Here is a 17,534-nt window from a genome sequence, read left to right on the forward strand (position 1 = left end):
TGCACAGTACTTCGTTTCGTGACTACACTTGGTACAGTGTAGTAAGATTTCATAATAAAAGGAATATGCGACGTGATTAAATGTTAAGTATGGTTACCAAGTGCTCAACCACTTAGAATATTTTTATTAAATGTTTATATATGAAATCTTGTGGTCCATAGTTATAACACTGCTAGCATCAAACCAATATATCTCACCAACTTTATGTTGACTTTTAAAGCATGTTATTCTCAGGTACGAATTAAGTCTTCCGCTGTGCATTTACTCATAATAAGGACATTACTTGAAGTCGATCATCGCAATGGAACCAAATGTTGAAGATTTCATCCAGGGGGATAAGGACGGGTCATCACAAGGAAATCGTGTAGGATGCACCTACAAAGAATTCACTGCCTGCAAACCTTTGGAATTTGATGGGACCGAAGGACTGATCGGATTGAAACGGTGGACCGAGAAGGTCGAATCGGTGTTTGCCATAAGTAAGTGTACTGAAAAGGACAAAGTGAAGTACGCTACGCATACCTTCACAGGTTCTGCGTTAACATGGTGGAATACCTATCTAGAGCAAGTGGGACAAGATGATGCGTACGCACTACCATGGTCAGCATTCAAGCACTTGATGAACGAGAAGTACCGTCCCAGAACCGAGGTCAATAAGCTCAAGACATAACTTAGAGGGTTACGAACCCAAGGATTTGATATTACCACGTACGAAAGACGATTCACAGAATTGTGCCTATTGTGTCCGGGAGCATTCGAAGATGAGGAAGAGAAGATCGACGCGTTTGTGAAAGGATTACCGGAAAGAATCCAAGAAGATATAAGTTCACACGAGCCCGCCTCCATACAACATGCATGTAGAATGGCTCACAAACTAGTGAACCAGATTGAAGAAAGAATTAAAGAACAGACTGCTGAAGAGGCCAATGTGAAGCAAGTCAAAAGAAAGTGGGAGGAAAACGGTGATAAGAATCACCAATACAACAACAACAGCAATTACAACAATAATCGCAACAATTATCCCAACAATCGCAACATCAATCGCAACTACAACAAACGACCCAACAACAACAACAACAACAACAACAACAGCAACTACAACAATCATCCCAACAACAATAATAACCGCAACAACAACAACAATCAGAAGCAGCTATGCCAAAGGTGTGAAAAGTATCACTCGGGGTTCTGCACCAAATTTTGCAACAAGTGTAAAAGAAATGGTCATAGTGCGGCGAAGTGTGAGGTCTACGGACCAGGGGTTAATAGAACGAAAGGAACAAATGGTGTCGGAACGAGTAATGGCGGAGCAAGTAGTGTCGGAGCAAGTTATGCCAATGTAGTTTGTTATAAATGTGGAAAACCGGGCCACATTATTAGAAATTGCCCGAACCAGGAGAACACGAATGGACAAGGCCGCGGAAGAGTTTTCAATATTAATGCGGCAGAGGCACAGGAAGACCCAGAGCTTGTTACGGGTACGTTTCTTATTGACAATAAATCTGCTTACGTTTTATTTGATTCGGGTGCGGATAGAAGCTATATGAGTAGAGATTTTTGTGCTAAATTAAGTTGTCCATTGACGCCTTTGGATAGTAATTTTTTACTCGAATTAGCAAATGGTAAATTAATTTCAGCAGATAATATATGTCGGAATCGAGAAATTAAATTGGTTAGCGAAACATTTAAGATTGATTTGATACCAGTAGAGTTAGGGAGTTTTGATGTGATAATCGGTATGGACTGGTTGAAAGAAGTGAAAGCAGAGATCGTTTGTTACAAAAATGCAATTCGCATTATACGAGAAAAAGGAAAACCCTTAATGGTGTACGGAGAAAAGGGCAACACGAAGCTACATATTATTAGTAATTTGAAGGCACAAAAACTAATAAGAAAAGGTTGCTATGCTATTCTAGCACACGTCGAGAAAGTACAAACTGAAGAAAAGAGCATCAATGATGTTCCCATTGTAAAAGAATTTCTCGATGTATTTCCGAAAGAATTACCGGGATTACCCCCACAGCGATCCGTTGAATTTCAAATAGATCTTGTACCAGGAGCTGCACCAATAGCTCGTGCACCTTACAGACTCGCACCCAGCGAGATGAAAGAACTGCAAAGCCAATTACAAGAACTTTTAGAGCGTGGTTTCGTTCGACCAAGCACATCACCGTGGGGAGCTCCTGTTTTGTTTGTCAAGAAGAAAGATGGTACATTCAGGTTGTGTATCGACTACCGAGAGTTGAACAAACTTACCATCAAGAACCGCTACCCACTACCGAGAATCGATGACTTATTTGATCAACTACAAGGCTCGTCTGTTTATTCAAAGATTGACTTACGTTCCGGGTATCATCAAATGCGGGTGAAAGAAGATGATATTCCAAAGACTGCTTTCAAAACACGTTACGGTCATTACGAGTTTATGGTCATGCCGTTTGGTTTAACTAATGCACCAGCTGTGTTCATGGACCTTATGAACCGAGTGTGTGGACCATACCTTGACAAGTTTGTCATTGTTTTCATTGATGACATACTTATTTACTCAAAGAATGACCAAGAACACGGTGAACATTTGAGAAAGGTGTTAGAAGTATTGAGGAAGGAAGAATTGTACGCTAAGTTTTCAAAGTGTGCATTTTGGTTGGAAGAAGTTCAATTCCTCGGTCACATAGTGAACAAAGAAGGTATTAAGGTGGATCCGGCAAAGATAGAAACTGTTAAAAAGTGGGAAACCCCGAAAACTCCGAAACACATACGCCAGTTTTTAGGACTAGCCGGTTACTACAGAAGGTTCATCCAAGACTTTTCCAGAATAGCAAAACCCTTGACTGCATTAACGCATAAAGGGAAGAAATTTGAATGGAATGATGAACAAGAGAAAGCGTTTCAGTTATTGAAGAAAAAGCTAACTACGGCACCTATATTGTCATTGCCTGAAGGGAATGATGATTTTGTGATTTATTGTGACGCATCAAAGCAAGGTCTCGGTTGTGTATTAATGCAACGAACGAAGGTGATTGCTTATGCGTCTAGACAATTGAAGATTCACGAACAAAATTATACGACGCATGATTTGGAATTAGGCGTGGTTGTTTTTGCATTAAAGACTTGGAGGCACTACTTATATGGGGTCAAAAGTATTATATATACCGACCACAAAAGTCTTCAACACATATTTAATCAGAAACAACTGAATATGAGGCAGCGTAGGTGGATTGAATTGTTGAATGATTACGACTTTGAGATTCGTTACCACCCGGGGAAGGCAAATGTGGTAGCCGATGCCTTGAGCAGGAAGGACAGAGTACTCATTCGAGTAAAATCTATGAATATAATGATTCATAATAACCTTACTACTCAAATAAAGGAGGCGCAACAAGGAGTTTTAAAAGAGGGAAATTTAAAGGATGAAATACCCAAAGGATCGGAGAAGCATCTTAATATTAGGGAAGACGGAACCCGGTATAGGGCTGAAAGGATTTGGGTACCAAAATTTGGAAATATGAGAGAAATGGTACTTAGAGAAGCTCATAAAACCAGATACTCAATACATCCTGGAACGGGGAAGATGTACAAGGATCTCAAGAAACATTTTTGGTGGCCGGGTATGAAAGCCGATGTTGCTAAATACATAGGAGAATGTTTGACATGTTCTAAGGTCAAAGCTGAACATCAGAAACCATCAGGTCTACTTCAACAACCCAAAATCCCGGAATGGAAATGGGAAAACATTACCATGGATTTCATCACTAAATTGCCAAGGACTGCAAGTGGTTTTGATACTATTTGAGTAATAGTTGATCGTCTCACCAAATCAGCACACTTCCTGCCAATAAGAGAAGATGACAAGATGGAGAAGTTAGCACGACTGTATTTGAAGGAAGTCGTCTCCAGACATGGAATACCAATCTCTATTATCTCTGATAGGGATGGCAGATTTATTTCAAGATTCTGGCAGACATTACAGCAAGCATTAGGAACTCGTCTAGACATGAGTACTGCCTATCATCCACAAACTGATGGGCAGAGCAAAAGGACGATACAAACGCTTGAAGACATGCTACGAGCATGTGTTATTAATTTCAGAAATAGTTGGGATCGACATCTACCGTTAGCAGAATTTTCCTACAACAACAGCTACCATTCAAGCATTGAGATGGCACCGTTTGAAGCACTTTATGGTAGAAAGTGCAGGTCTCCGATTTGTTGGAGTGAAGTGGGGGATAGACAGATTACGGGTCCGGAGATAATACAAGAAACTACCGAGAAGATCATCCAAATTCAACAACGGTTGAAAACCGCCCAAAGTTGACAAAAGAGCTACGCTGACATTAAAAGAAAAGATATAGAATTTGAAATTGGAGAGATGGTCATGCTTAAAGTTGCACCTTGGAAAGGCGTTGTTCGATTTGGTAAACGAGGGAAATTAAATCCAAGGTATATTGGACCATTCAAGATTATTGATCGTGTCGGACCAGTAGCTTACCGACTTGAGTTACCTCAACAACGCGGCTGTACAGAACACTTTCCACGTCTCGAATTTGAAGAAATGTTTTGCTAAAGAAGATCTCACTATTCCGTTAGATGAAATCCAAATCAACGAAAAACTCCAATTCATCGAAGAACCCGTCGAAATAATGGATCGTGAGGTTAAAAGACTTAAGCAAAATAAGATACCAATTGTTAAGGTTCGATGGAATGCTCGTAGAGGACCCGAGTTCACCTGGGAGCATGAAGATCAGATGAAGAAGAAATACCCGCATCTATTTCCAGAAGATTCGTCAACACCTTCAACAGCTTAAAATTTCGGGACGAAATTTATTTAACGGGTAGGTACTGTAGTGACCCGAACTTTTCCATGTTTATATATATTAATTGAGATTGATATTTACATGATTAAATGTTTCCAACATGTTAAGCAATCAAACTTGTTAAGACTTGGTTAATTGAAATATGTTTCATATAGACAATTGACCACCCAAGTTGACCGGCGATTCACGAACGTTAAAACTTGTAAAAACGACATGACGATATATATATGGATATACATATGGTTAACATGAGATTATGATAAGTAAGTATCTCCATAAGTATATTAACAATGAGTTATATACATATAAACAAGACTACTAACTTAAGGATTTCGAAACGAGACATATATAAAACGATTATCGTTGTAACGACATTTAAATGTATATATATCATATTAAGATATATTAATATATCATAATATCATGATAATATAATAATTTAACATCTCATTAGATATAATAAACAATGGGTTAACAACATTAATTGAGATCGTTAACTTAAAGGTTTCAAAACAACACTTACATGTAACGACTAACGATGACTTAACGACCCAGTTAAAATGTATATACATGTAGTGTATTTAGATGTATTAAAATACTTTTGGAAGACTTCAAGACATATATCAAAACACTCATACTTAACAAAAATGGTTACAGTTACTTTTCCATTCTTTTCTTTCATCAAGAATTCTAGTCGTATTCTTACCCGTATTATACACAGCTTCAAAACGTACTTACTATGAGTATATACCAATAGGAACTAGCATGGGATTCCACTCTTGATTATGTCATGTATGACTAATCAATTTTAACTTCTACCATGAGCTAGTCAACTAACTAGAACTCCTTTTAACCCCACTCACCACTCACCAATTACCACTCATCATTCACTCCATTTCACTTCCAATTCTCTTTCTAATTCTCTCTCAACACACACACACACTATTATGAACGTATTTTTCCAGTAGTTAATCATCATCTTCATCAAAAATCACTTCAAGAATCAAGCTATAATCATCATAGGAAGAACACTTCAAGAACACTTCAAAAATCCCTTCAAGTTTACTAATTTACTTCCAAGCTTTCTAATCCATTCCAAGTAATCATCTAAGATCAAGAAACCTTTGTTATATACAGTAGGTTATCTTTCTTATTTAAGGTAATATTCATATTCAAACTTTGATTCAATTTCTATAACTATAAACTATCTTAATTCGAGTAAAAATCTTACTTGAACTTGTTTTTGTGTCATGATCCTACTTCAAGAACTTTCAAGCCATCCAAGATCCTTTGAAGCTAGATCATTTCTTGTCACTTCCAGTAGATTTACCTACTAAACTTGAGGTAGTAATGATGTTCATAACATCATTCGATTCATATATATAAAACTATCTTATTCGAAGGTTTAAACTCGTAATCACTAGAACATAGTTTAGTTAATTCTAAACTTGTTCGCAAACAAAAGTTAATCCTTCTAACTTTACTTTTAAAATTAACTACACACCTGTTCTATATCTATATGATATGCTAACTTAATGATTTAAAACCTGGAAACACGGAAAACACCGTAAAACCGGATTTACGCCGTCGTAGTAACACCGCGGGCTGTTTTGGGTTAGTTAATTAAAAACTATGATAAACTTTGATTTAAAAGTTATTATTCTGAGAAAATGATTTTTATTATGAACATGAAACTATATCCAAAAATTATGGTTAAACTCAAAGTGGAAGTATGTTTTCTAAAATGGTCATCTAGACGTCGTTCTTTCGACTGAAATGACTACCTTTAAAAAAACGACTTGTAACTTATTTTTCCGACTATAAACCTATACTTTTCTGTTTAGATTCATAAAATAGAGTTCAATATGAAACCATAGCAATTTGATTCACTCAAAACGGATTTAAAATGAAGAAGTTATGGGTAAAACAAGATTGGATAATTTTTCTCATTTTAGCTACGTGAAAATTGGTAACAAATCTATTCCAACCATAACTTAATCAACTTGTATTGTATATTATGTAATCTTGAGATACCATAGACACGTATACAATGTTTCGACCTATCATGTCGACACATCTATATATATTTCGGAACAACCATAGACACTCTATATGTGAATGTTGGAGTTAGCTATACAGGGTTGAGGTTGATTCCAAAATATATATAGTTTGAGTTGTGATCAATACTGAGATACGTATACACTGGGTCGTGGATTGATTCAAGATAATATTTATCGATTTATTTCTGTACATCTAACTGTGGACAACTAGTTGTAGGTTACTAACGAGGACAGCTGACTTAATAAACTTAAAACATCAAAATATATTAAAAGTGTTGTAAATATATTTTAAACATACTTTGATATATATGTATATATTGTAATAGGTTCGTGAATCAACCAGTGGCCAAGTCTTACTTCCCGACGAAGTAAAAATCTGTGAAAGTGAGTTATAGTCCCACTTTTAAAATCTAATATTTTTGGGATGAGAATACATGCAGGTTTTATAAATGATTTACAAAATAGACACAAGTACGTGAAACTACATTCTATGGTTGAATTATCGAAATCGAATATGCCCCTTTTTATTAAGTCTGGTAATCTAAGAATTAGGGAACAGACACCCTAATTGACGCGAATCCTAAAGATAGATCTATTGGGCCTAACAAACCCCATCCAAAGTACCGGATGCTTTAGTACTTCGAAATTTATATCATATCCGAAGGGTGTCCCGGAATGATGGGGATATTCTTATATATATGCATCTTGTTAATGTCGGTTACCAGGTGTTCACCATATGAATGATTTTTATCTCTATGTATGGGATGTGTATTGAAATATGAAATCTTGTGGTCTATTGTTACGATTTGATATATATAGGTTAAACCTATAACTCACCAACATTTTTGTTGACGTTTTAAGCATGTTTATTCTCAGGTGATTATTAAGAGCTTCCGCTGTCGCATACTTAAATAAGGACGAGATTTGGAGTCCATGCTTGAATGATATTGTGTAAAAACTGCATTCAAGAAACTTATTTTGTTGTAACATATTTGTGTTGTAAACCATTATGTAATGGTCGTGTGTAAACAGGATATTTTAGATTATCATTATTTGATAATCTACGTAAAGCTTTTTAAACCTTTATTGATGAAATAAAGGTTATGGTTTGTTTTAAAATGAATGCAGTCTTTGAAAAACGTCTCATATAGAGGTCAAAACCTCGCAACGAAATCAATTAATATGGAACGTTTTTAATCAATAAGAACGGGACATTTCAGCTGGGACAGGCCAGGTGCTATAAATTCGAACAATTTCTGTTTTATGATTCATTCTTCACTTCTATCTATCTCGTACTCCTTCTATATTATATTTATTATTATTATTATTATTATTATTATTATTATTATTATTATTATTATTATTATTATTATTATTATTATATTATTATTATTATTATTATTATTATTATTATTATTATTATTATTATTATTATTATTATTATTATTATTATTATTATTATTATTATTATTATTATTATTATTATTAAGATTAATATTATTATTAATCTTATTATTATTATTAGTATTTTTAGATATCGTTATTATTAGTATTATACATAAAATACTACGACGAGGTTATAAACGTGTCACTTTCAAAATGGTTTTTCAAGCGGAATAGAGCTAAGGAAATTATGGGTTATAGCTATGGAGGTTATGGGTATGGTTTGAGGGTTTTGCTCGTAAGTCAAACTAGTGTTTATCATCTCTGTTGCGTCTACATACTTTCCTGAAATATTGAATCACAATATTGATACGTTGAGATCTACGGTTATTTGGTAATCCGAGTTTCAGTCACATTTTGGTGAACGACTTTATATGCTGCTTAGGTGAGTTTCATTTGCTCCCTTTTTAAATGCTTTTGCAATATATATTTTTGGGATTGAGAATACATGCACTTTATTTTAAACGCAATGGATACAAGTACATACTAAATTCTACACCGAGTTTGAACCAAAAATCCCTCAGCTTTGGTAACTAGTAACTGCCGGTTATAGGAATTTGGTGGGCGCGAGTAGTTGTATATGGATCCATAGGGCTTGACATCCCCGTCTGTTTCAGGTATAGAAACCCTAGCATGAACTATAAAACAGACGTATGCTATTTGAGGTTAGTGCACGTTAGTTTGCGTGTATTGTACATGTTGGTTGCATGTATGTTAAAACTGGGGTACTTATTATATAGACGTTAAAGTTTAGTTACCAGGGTGCTCAATCTTGTAGAATATTTTGATAAACGTTTCTGGATGAAACAACTGAAATCTTGTTATCCACCTTTATGTACAGATTATGCAAAACATTAAAACTATGAACTCACAAACCTTTGTGTTGACACTTGTTAGCATGTTTATTCTCAGGTTCCCTAGAAGTCTTCCGCTGTTTGCTTATATGTTAGACAAGCTATGTGCATGGAGTCTTACATGACATATTTTTCAAGAAAACGTTGCATTCATCAAATCATTACCATGTATCTTATTTTGACTGCATTGTCAACGGAAGTACTATTGTAAACTATTATTTACGGTGATTGTCTATATGTAGAAATCATCAGATGTCGAAAACCTTTGATTTAAATATTCATTTATGGTGTGCCTTTTCAAAAGAATGCAATGTTTACAAAACGTATCATATAGAGGTCAAATACCTCGCAATAAAATCGTTGAATGACGTGTTCGTCCATATGGATTTGGAGCGATCGTCACAATAATGTTCGTGAACAAAGTTTTTTCAAAAAACTAAAAAAAAAAAGTTTTTGCTTCCCCTCGCTTCCTCCCGAATGGTTACTTCCCTCTTGATCCTACCACTATATATATATATATATATATATATATATATATATATATATATATATATATATATATATATATATATGTATATAATTATAAAATATAAAATACTTGTTGGTTAATTTAATCTCAATTATGAAATTGATGCCAACAACTCCTTATTTTATATACATAAAAAAAATTTAGTTTTAAATAAGCTTACCTAATTTCGAGTTTTCAAGAGAAAGTAAATATAAAGTAATTTATAATTATAATTATTATATAATCATACTCTATTATATTATATTATTTATACAATACAATACAATACACTAATATTTAATTACTTATAAATATAAAATAAATAAATAAATAATAAATACTAAATAATGAATAAATAAAGGTAAATTAAAAAATACAAGGTGGCATGATGCGAATGTGATGTGGCCCAGAATGAATCATTAATCCAATAAGATAATGACGTGGCAAAAGAAGGGTGCCAGCGAGGCCATCTCGAACCTATCGAATCGATTTCTAATTCACACAAAAAACTCGTTGCTCCCAAAAACAAAACCCTAGCAGCGCTATTTCCTGGGTTTTGAATCAAATCTGGCGGTTTTGCTTCTCAATTGAAATCAATTCAACAATCGTGATGTCAATGGAGAGTAATACTAGGATCGTAGGAGGCAAATTCAAGTTAGGTCGCAAAATTGGTAGTGGATCTTTCGGTCAAATCTTTCTAGGTCTATCTTCTTCATCTTCCTTTAATTTTATTTATTTCATTATTTTATTTTAAAAATTCATAGATTCAATGTGTATGTCTGATCACTGTATTTTGTGATGTTTTAGCCACTCATGTTGATACTCAAGAGATCGTTGCAGTGAAAATGGTAACAACTTATACCATTATTGTTATTTTTAGTATATTAAAATTAAATTATTATAATTATAAATTACTATAATTAATTTGTGAATATCTGCTATAAATGAAAAGCCTTTTGCTTATGGATAAATATATGTGTGGTAGGAGAACACTCAGACTAAGCATCCACAATTGCTTTATGAGGCCAAGCTATATAATCATCTTCAAGGAGTTGGTAAGTTTTTTTCAACATTCTAAAATATGTACATTACTTTCGAATTTATCTAACAACTAACAATGTACTAACTTATCTAATTTCGTATTCTGCAGCTGGTGTTGCTAGCATCCATTGGTCTGGTGTTGATGCTCAGGACAATGTGCTTGTTCTTGACCTTCTAGGGCCTAGTCTTGAGGATCTGTTCGTGTACTGCGGAAGGAAGTTTTCGTTGAAGACCGTTTTAATGCTAGCTGATCAAATGGTAATATAGCCTATCTTGTAGTGTATTAGGAATTGTATTGTTTTCATATGTGTTAATGAAATAGATGTCATTATATAAATATTAATTTTGTACCAATTCTTAATGTGTTGTATTGGTTTTTACAGCTTACAAGAATAGAGCTTATGCATGCCAAAGGATTTTTGCATAGAGATTTAAAGCCTGATAATTTTCTAATGGGTTTAGGAAGGAAAGCAAATCAGGTAATTCACATTATTTATTACTCTACAAATCCGATTTATCTCTATATTTGAGTGTGTTTTCTTGGTTGTTTTATTCAGAAGAAGTTTATTTTCTTATGGGATTGGATGAATATCAATTACCATTGTACTCGCAGTTCCATTACATGCTAACCATTGTATCTGTTAATATGCGAAAAAAGCAACAATAACGTATGTCAGATTTTGGAGTCTTAAGAAATCTATGAAATTTTTTGTGTGCTCTATGATTTGTAGTATTCAAAACAAGTACAAGTTTTGCTTAGATGGTCCAACTCTCATTCTTTTGTGTCTTGCATTTTAGCAGCTATAAAGGTTAGTTTGCAAAGGAACTATGTGTATGATAGTTTGTGAACTCATTTTATCTGTTTATTTCATTCATGGGCATGAAAGGAAGTTGATGTGCCATGTTCGAAAAAATTATTGCACTGTGTCATCCATGTATAGTTTGATACCTATTTAATTTCTTGCCAGGTCTATGTTATTGATTTTGGACTTGCCAAGAGATATCGTGATCCAGCTACAAGTTGCCATATTCCTTACAAGTATGATTCTGACTTACATACTTATCTTACAAATTCAGATTTTGGCGATAAGCTAACCTTTTCATAGCATATAATTACAGAGTCGGTTCAATCTAACCTTTCCTCTTATTTTATCGTATATACACAGAGCAAACAAAAACTTGACAGGAACTGCACGCTATGCCAGCTGTAATACTCATTTGGGAATTGGTATGCAATTGTTGCTGCAACACATTTTCTTGCATTTTCATATTTAATTTTTGCTTCTCTTCTATTTGCCTGACACAATAATTTAAAATCCAGAACAAAGTCGTCGCGATGACTTGGAGTCTCTTGGCTATGTTTTCTTATACTTTTTGAGGGGGAGGTATGTGCGGAAAATCCATACGCTGCACTGTCGGTGATATTGGTTTAATTTACCAGAAAAAATAAGTCTTTGGTTTCTTTCTGCAGTTTGCCATGGCAGGGTCTAAAAGGTGCTACAAAGAAGCAAAAGTATGACAAAATATGTGAGAAGAAGGTATCCACTCCTATTGAGGTATGTTGCTTTATTGGTTGTGTGCTAATTAACTTTGTTTGGCTGGTTGGTTAACATGTTTATTTGAAATTATATATTAAATTGATCGACAGGTGCTGTGCAAGTTTCATCATGTGGAGTTTGTGTCTTACTTCCAGTATTGTCGATCTTTAACATTTGAGCAACGGCCTGATTATGGGTTTTTGAAACGTCTCTTTCGTGATTTGTTCACGCGCCAAGGTATTTTAGATGTTACTAACATTATATTAGTCGAGTCAAACGTAATGAGGGTCAGTGTAGGGATAAAAAATGATAACTTATTGCAACTCCTTTAACTAAAAAATATCCATAGATATTGACATTAGATCTTACTTTTTGAACACAGCATTACATACATTGTACAATACATATGCCAATGTTTAGTTATTTTATACAAGTTTTCTTTATATGAACCCTAGCCCCCATTGTTAGTCATTCTTTAGGTGATGATTATTCTGATGCTATACCTATTTCAGGATATGACTTTGATTACGTGTTCGATTGGACTGTCTTAAAGCACCAGAATTCGGAGAAGACAAGGCCACAACATCAATCAACTGTTAGTATTCGTTAAGATTGATTATTTATTGCAATTACATGTTGAATGTTATATCAGGATGCAGTGACTTAGTTTGTTATGTATTCACTAACGGTTTGGTAATGATGTCAGAATCGACCAGTTCCTGAAATGATTAGCAGAGGAGTTCCAGTACATTCTAACAAGCGTCAAGGTAATTCATCTATGTAGGGAATTTTACTAACTTTTTCTACATGAACCTTCATCAAAAGTCGTATTAAGGTTTTTGGTTTCACATTGATTATTGAAACATGTAAGTTGCATGTAATTCTGCCAGGATTGGGCAGTGGTCATAGAGTTTAAAGTCTCGAAGTTAACTCCCGTTTTGTTTGTTTTGGATCTTACATATTTGAAAATGTACCGTAGAGGGGGTACTTTAAACCTGTTAATTTGAAAATGGTCAACCGTTGTTATAGCCTCATTACTAAGAGGTCAAACAGGCAATGTAAAAGGTTTGTTAAAAACGAATTTGTGAAGGGCTTTTAATTAGTTAAAGTTTAATCTAAAATAATCAATTACTGACAACCTTTTAAATTTCTTTAATCAGATATAGTTAAAATAAAATTAAAATCATTACATTGTTAAAAATGTCTAAATGATTTTAGTGCTCTGTTTAATATTGAACTTCAATACTTTAAGTAAGAGTGAAATTGTTGGCTGGTTAAACGAGCTGATCCAGTTTTGTTTGGGCAATAAAACTAAATCATTTTGCCTCACCCGCCCATTTTCCCTCACAAGTGGATATGTTATAAAAACCCAATGAAATAGAAAAAAACTATTCCACCAGGTTTGAATTAAAGAATAAAAAAGTTTTAATCTTAAGAAACAACAGGTTATACTTTTTCATCGTGGTTCTTCAATGATATGATATTCATTTCGTTAAAACTTTCGTATTGAGTCTTTTTAAGTTTGTTAGTTGTTTACAATTTTTTTAATCAATTCAAATTTCTTGTCAACACATATCTCAAATCTCAACTTACTAACCTTTGGTTTTACAAAACTGCTCCATTGAGCCAAACATCTCGGTTTACTTCGGATCTTTGTACCAAAAATGGAAGACCAAATATCAAAATAACCATAAACGATTATCATGTATTATGATACCCTTGTCTAGTTTAGAAGATTCAGATGTTATATATACTGTGCATTCAATTCTAATAATGATATAATATGGTCACGATCAAATAGGAGTAGGTTAATGGAATACTTAAGTTTTTTGAAGCAAATTAAAATGCATACATATATAAATGTCGTGCCAAAGTGTCTAATTTACCTTATTTATAGCGCAATTCCTAATTTCGTACGGGGGCAAATATGGCAATAAATAAAAACTTTTAAAGGCTTTTTTTTTTTTTTCATTTAGAGTGGAACCTTTCTAAAGACGTTACTCGCTTTATGATGGGGGAGAAGGGGGGGTAAATTTCACAGGACTTGGCACCTGAATTTTTTTATAGCTTCATTTTATGTTATGTATTGCTGGATGCTATTTAATTCATCTATATGTTGATTTGCGTTACACAACCATTTGTTAGGGGGTAACAATGATTCCTACCAAGTTGGAGCAACAGAACGAAGATCATTGAATCGGGCTCATCCCGACACGCATAATAAATCACGCGCACCTTACGAACTCAACGATGATAATTTACATGGAAAACACGTGAGTTCTTGTTGATAATTATTTCTAACTATTTTCTTATTATGGAAAATTGTTCTTCACTTTTCTTATATGATGATGTTCATCTTTCCAATCACTACTCTTATGATTTTTGGTTGTTACAGATGATTAATAATAATGCACCAATGACGTCTACTTCTTTCTCTATTGGTGGAACCTATAAAGCACCTCTTGTTAATCCAGATCAGCCAATTGATATTAAAAAGGTTGACCGCGGTCTTAGCCGAAAAGCCACTGGTGGTTCAAGTAGTTGGATCCGATCCTTGCACCGAATTTCGTCAGCCAAGTAACCGTTTGCAGATTTTTTTTATCACTCGAAGATTGGCATATCAGACGTGTCAACAAGTCAACAAGTCAACCACCAAGCAGTTCGATTATTAGAACTTAATGGTTACAGTAATTGATTGGATGCTTCCGCTCAGGGTCACACATGTAATTTATTAAGGTGATCTCAAAGCACAACATTATTGATGGTGCTTGATTATTATTTTTCCAATTAAGGTTTGATTGTTAACATTAGTATGTCACAATATGGATAATGTTTTATAGTTTTTACACTTTTTTCCTCTTTGAATATAGATAGTGGATTGCCTTTGTATTTGTTGGCATTTCATGTATATTCAGGACCAAGTTTCTTTATATGTTTATTTGCTTTTTTTTTTATTTTTAAATCAGAGTTATTTGATGTTCATTATCTTAGTTTTAACATAGGTACCAGAGTTCTCCTAATGTGTGACATGACCTGTATCAGGTACTTCAAATAATACCATATTTTTTTTAAGTCTTAATGAAGCAGATTTGAGTAAAAATATTGTGTTGCATCTAATTTCCCATTTTCTTTTACGGTCCAGGTTCTTGTATAAATTGGATTTTGTACGGCACTGATGTTTCTCATCATTACGAATTGGAGCTATTTTCTTGGGCGATTTCAAGGTAATTATGCTCTTGTAGTCCCATTATCTCAATTAATAATCTGCAAATCAATGAAAAATGTCACATTAAAAAAAAAAACAGTATTAGTCTAGAAGTTGAGTAATTTTTGGAGAATTAAGACATAATTCATGATAATATAGGAAGATGACTTGGTACCCTGTTTATAGATATAAAGCCTAATATATAAATACATGATGTATCTTAATATTCATTCTTAATAACATGGTATTTTCTTTAAAGTCGTATAAGTAGTCTATTTGTTTGGGACATAAAGAGAATTTGTTATTAAATGTTACGTATTACCGTTTAGCCATGAAATTAAAATTTTGTTATGCCCATTTTTGTAGATAGTTGAATTAGAGGTGGTAAAATGAGTGGGTTGGGTAATGCATCTAAACAGGTCGTGTTGTCCATTCCTTTATTTTTGATAGATAGTCTATGAGTTGAATATGATCACGAGAACTATGTTATAACTATAAGCATTCACTTTTTTATGTAGATAAAAATATGGGAGACTGTATTGAAAATGCACATTGGCAACTATTAGCCTTTTTTTGTTTTAGGCGAATGTTTTTTATTTGACTTATTACTGATGGCCATAGCCTGATCAACTCATATGTAGTGAAAACGATAATAGCTTGTTTCATTACAGCACACTTTACACATGTTTATTTGTTCTGTTATATAACCAATTCTAATAGTCTTTTATTTTAAGTGGCTGAAGTTTGCCAACAGCTTCTGCTACTCCCCAGTTAATTCGACAGACCGATATCCAGGAGTTGTTCAGTATCTACCGCAATTTTCACATAAAGTGTCTGGTGTATGTTATCATTTACGACAGCGTATCAACACAATAGAACCAGTAACTTCAGTGGTACTGAATAAGCTGACAGAACGCAGTAGCTTGCCGACTCTACCATGTGAACGAATATATATGGTTAAGTAAAAATGCATGGTTGACAATAAATATATCATCCGAACAGATTTTGTTCATGGTGAAGTATTCATGCATGTGTGACGATGAACATCAATCTAACGGATTTTGTTCACCCTCGAGTCGCTGCCTGTCCACATCTCAATAACATCTGAAGATTGTTATGTGAACGGCGGCATCGACTTGTTTGGTTGATCCTAACATCCGCAGTTTCATTCTGTTTTGCTTCTCATTTAAATCATTTTTACTGATGCAAATGAGACACATATATAATGTGTTATATTATAATGTAAACAAATATACGATTAAGTAAAAATGCTTGCCAATTTTGTTTATATAACCGTATTTAAAAGATAGTTATAGTTTGGTTTAATCGGACTGCCTTAGTTTTTTTGTTGACTTTTTTTGGTTCATTAACAAACCTTTATATCTTGTTAAAAACATTTATTTATTTTGTCTACGATAAACCTAGTCACAATATGATATTAAGGAATATTACATTTTGTGCCGTTTAAGTATATCATTTTGTTTTTATAGATGGTTCATAGTTTTAGATGATTTTATAAGCCATTCAAGTTTTTATGCTGTTCTCTATATGTGAACTCTAGTGTCTGATCCACCCCCATCAACTCTGTCAACCACACTGTCGTCTTAGTCGACTCCGACAGTCACTCGCAAGATCAAAAACAAGTGACGGGTCCAGTGGCGTCAACCAGTGTTGTAAAAAACCCGATTACTCACCGATTAATCTCCGATTAATCGTTTTTAAGAGCAATCCGTTCCGATTTCCAAAAATCCGTTTAATTAAACGGTCAACGTCAGTTGATGGATAAAATCGAATTTGATAATCAAAGTTAGTCAAAGTAAAAAATGGTTAACATTTAACATGAATTTAAATTGGAATTTTATAGTTTTGAAGCAAAATGAACAAATTTTAGACAATTATGTTAAAAATCATCTTTATATTTATAGTTTTTTCTATAATTTACACATATAATTTTAAAATTTAATATTTAAATGTATACAGTACAATCCGATTAATCTCCGATTAATCCCCGAATTGTCGATTAATCCTTCCAAAGTCCCGACCGATTAATCTCCGAATAGCGAATTTTGCA

The 17,534-nt window shown here is 33.8% G+C and overlaps 1 protein-coding gene across 6 annotated transcripts; it reads left to right on the forward strand.

The window, feature by feature from the left end:
- Positions 1–10,189: 10,189 nt before the first annotated feature.
- On the forward strand, positions 10,190–16,749 carry LOC139857253 (casein kinase 1-like protein 3). Of its 6 annotated transcripts, none has more exons than XR_011762424.1 (18): positions 10,190–10,380; positions 10,487–10,527; positions 10,665–10,734; positions 10,830–10,978; positions 11,104–11,199; positions 11,452–11,529; positions 11,689–11,759; positions 11,887–11,948; positions 12,042–12,105; positions 12,192–12,276; positions 12,369–12,495; positions 12,771–12,853; positions 12,965–13,025; positions 14,404–14,531; positions 14,654–14,994; positions 15,250–15,300; positions 15,401–15,482; positions 16,198–16,749. XR_011762424.1 is itself a non-coding variant. In XM_071845989.1 (15 exons), the coding sequence occupies exons 1-15, from the start codon at positions 10,290–10,292 to the stop codon at positions 14,837–14,839; spliced, it is 1,392 nt and encodes a 463-aa protein (XP_071702090.1). In that variant the 5' UTR covers positions 10,190–10,289; the 3' UTR covers positions 14,840–15,209. The 6 variants fall into 6 exon arrangements, 1 of the variants encoding a protein (XP_071702090.1); XR_011762426.1 differs by having other exon boundaries at positions 15,261–15,300; positions 16,184–16,749; XR_011762423.1 differs by having other exon boundaries at positions 15,261–15,300.
- The last annotated feature ends 785 nt before the right edge of the window (positions 16,750–17,534 follow it).

The sequence above is a fragment of the Rutidosis leptorrhynchoides genome, chromosome 7 (genome assembly GCF_046630445.1).
Source record: "Rutidosis leptorrhynchoides isolate AG116_Rl617_1_P2 chromosome 7, CSIRO_AGI_Rlap_v1, whole genome shotgun sequence".
NCBI classification, from domain to species: domain Eukaryota; kingdom Viridiplantae; phylum Streptophyta; class Magnoliopsida; order Asterales; family Asteraceae; genus Rutidosis; species Rutidosis leptorrhynchoides.